At 42.5% G+C, this 816-nt stretch overlaps 1 protein-coding gene across 1 annotated transcript in view; it reads left to right on the forward strand.

Moving 5' to 3' along the window:
* dlc (deltaC) overlaps nucleotides 1-354 on the forward strand; it is a 15,994-nt gene extending 15,640 nt beyond the window's left edge. Inside the window, exon 9 of the mRNA XM_034863494.1 lies at nucleotides 319-354. Coding sequence (XP_034719385.1) covers nucleotides 319-324 — 6 coding nt within the window. The 3' untranslated portion in view covers nucleotides 325-354. The remainder of the gene's footprint in view (nucleotides 1-318) is intronic.
* The last annotated feature ends 462 nt before the right edge of the window (nucleotides 355-816 follow it).

Consider the following 816-nt stretch of genomic DNA (forward strand, 5'->3'; position numbering starts at 1 on the left):
AAGGCAGAGCCGGATACCCAGGGCTCGGTTTACACCTATCAGCATTTATAGCCACTGGGGGGGGCATGGGGGGGACGCATATTAATGTTAAAAAAGAATGAGTCACTGTGACATGTAACTCTGTATGTAAGAGGGAGGTAACCTAGCCCCTTATGATGTCATAAGGGACAAGATTCCAGATCGGCCCATCTGAGCTTTACTGTGACATGTAACTCTCTCTATAAAACGTCTTTTCCCCAAATATGTCCTCCAGTTTCTGACCTAGAGTCCTCCCATACGCCGATGACTGACCCCTGTGTCTCTGTGTCTCGTTCCCAGGTATAACCGCCGGTTTCACCAGACCGCCAGCCGAGGCCGGTCTCCGTCCAGAGGATCCGCTCCGCACACATTATTATATATTTAATATTTATTACTGCTGCTCAACTGAAAGAAACAAAAAGATAGGACTTGTTTTAAAAAAAAAAAAAAATTTAAAATTCTTCTCTGCTCGGATGTTGACAACGTTGAGATGAGATGAGATGAGACAACGATTCTGAAAAGAGAGAGAAAAACGGAGGAGAGGAAAAGAGGAAAAGAGTGAATGTCCGGCGCCATTTGCACTACTTATATTTGTTTTTTTTTGTTTTTTTTTATATTCTTTAAAAGTCTTAATATAATATTTCTGTGTTTTATATCTGAATACTTTTTCCTTTGGATCAAAAACGTTAAAAACGAGAGGACGTAACGACTTTGGATCTGTCCACCAATCAGGAAAGACCTGGTGCCTTAGCTATGCTCCCTGATCGCCGTGGCAACCGTTTCCCGGACAAATCTCAC

The sequence above is a fragment of the Etheostoma cragini genome, chromosome 3 (genome assembly GCF_013103735.1).
Source record: "Etheostoma cragini isolate CJK2018 chromosome 3, CSU_Ecrag_1.0, whole genome shotgun sequence".
NCBI classification, from domain to species: domain Eukaryota; kingdom Metazoa; phylum Chordata; class Actinopteri; order Perciformes; family Percidae; genus Etheostoma; species Etheostoma cragini.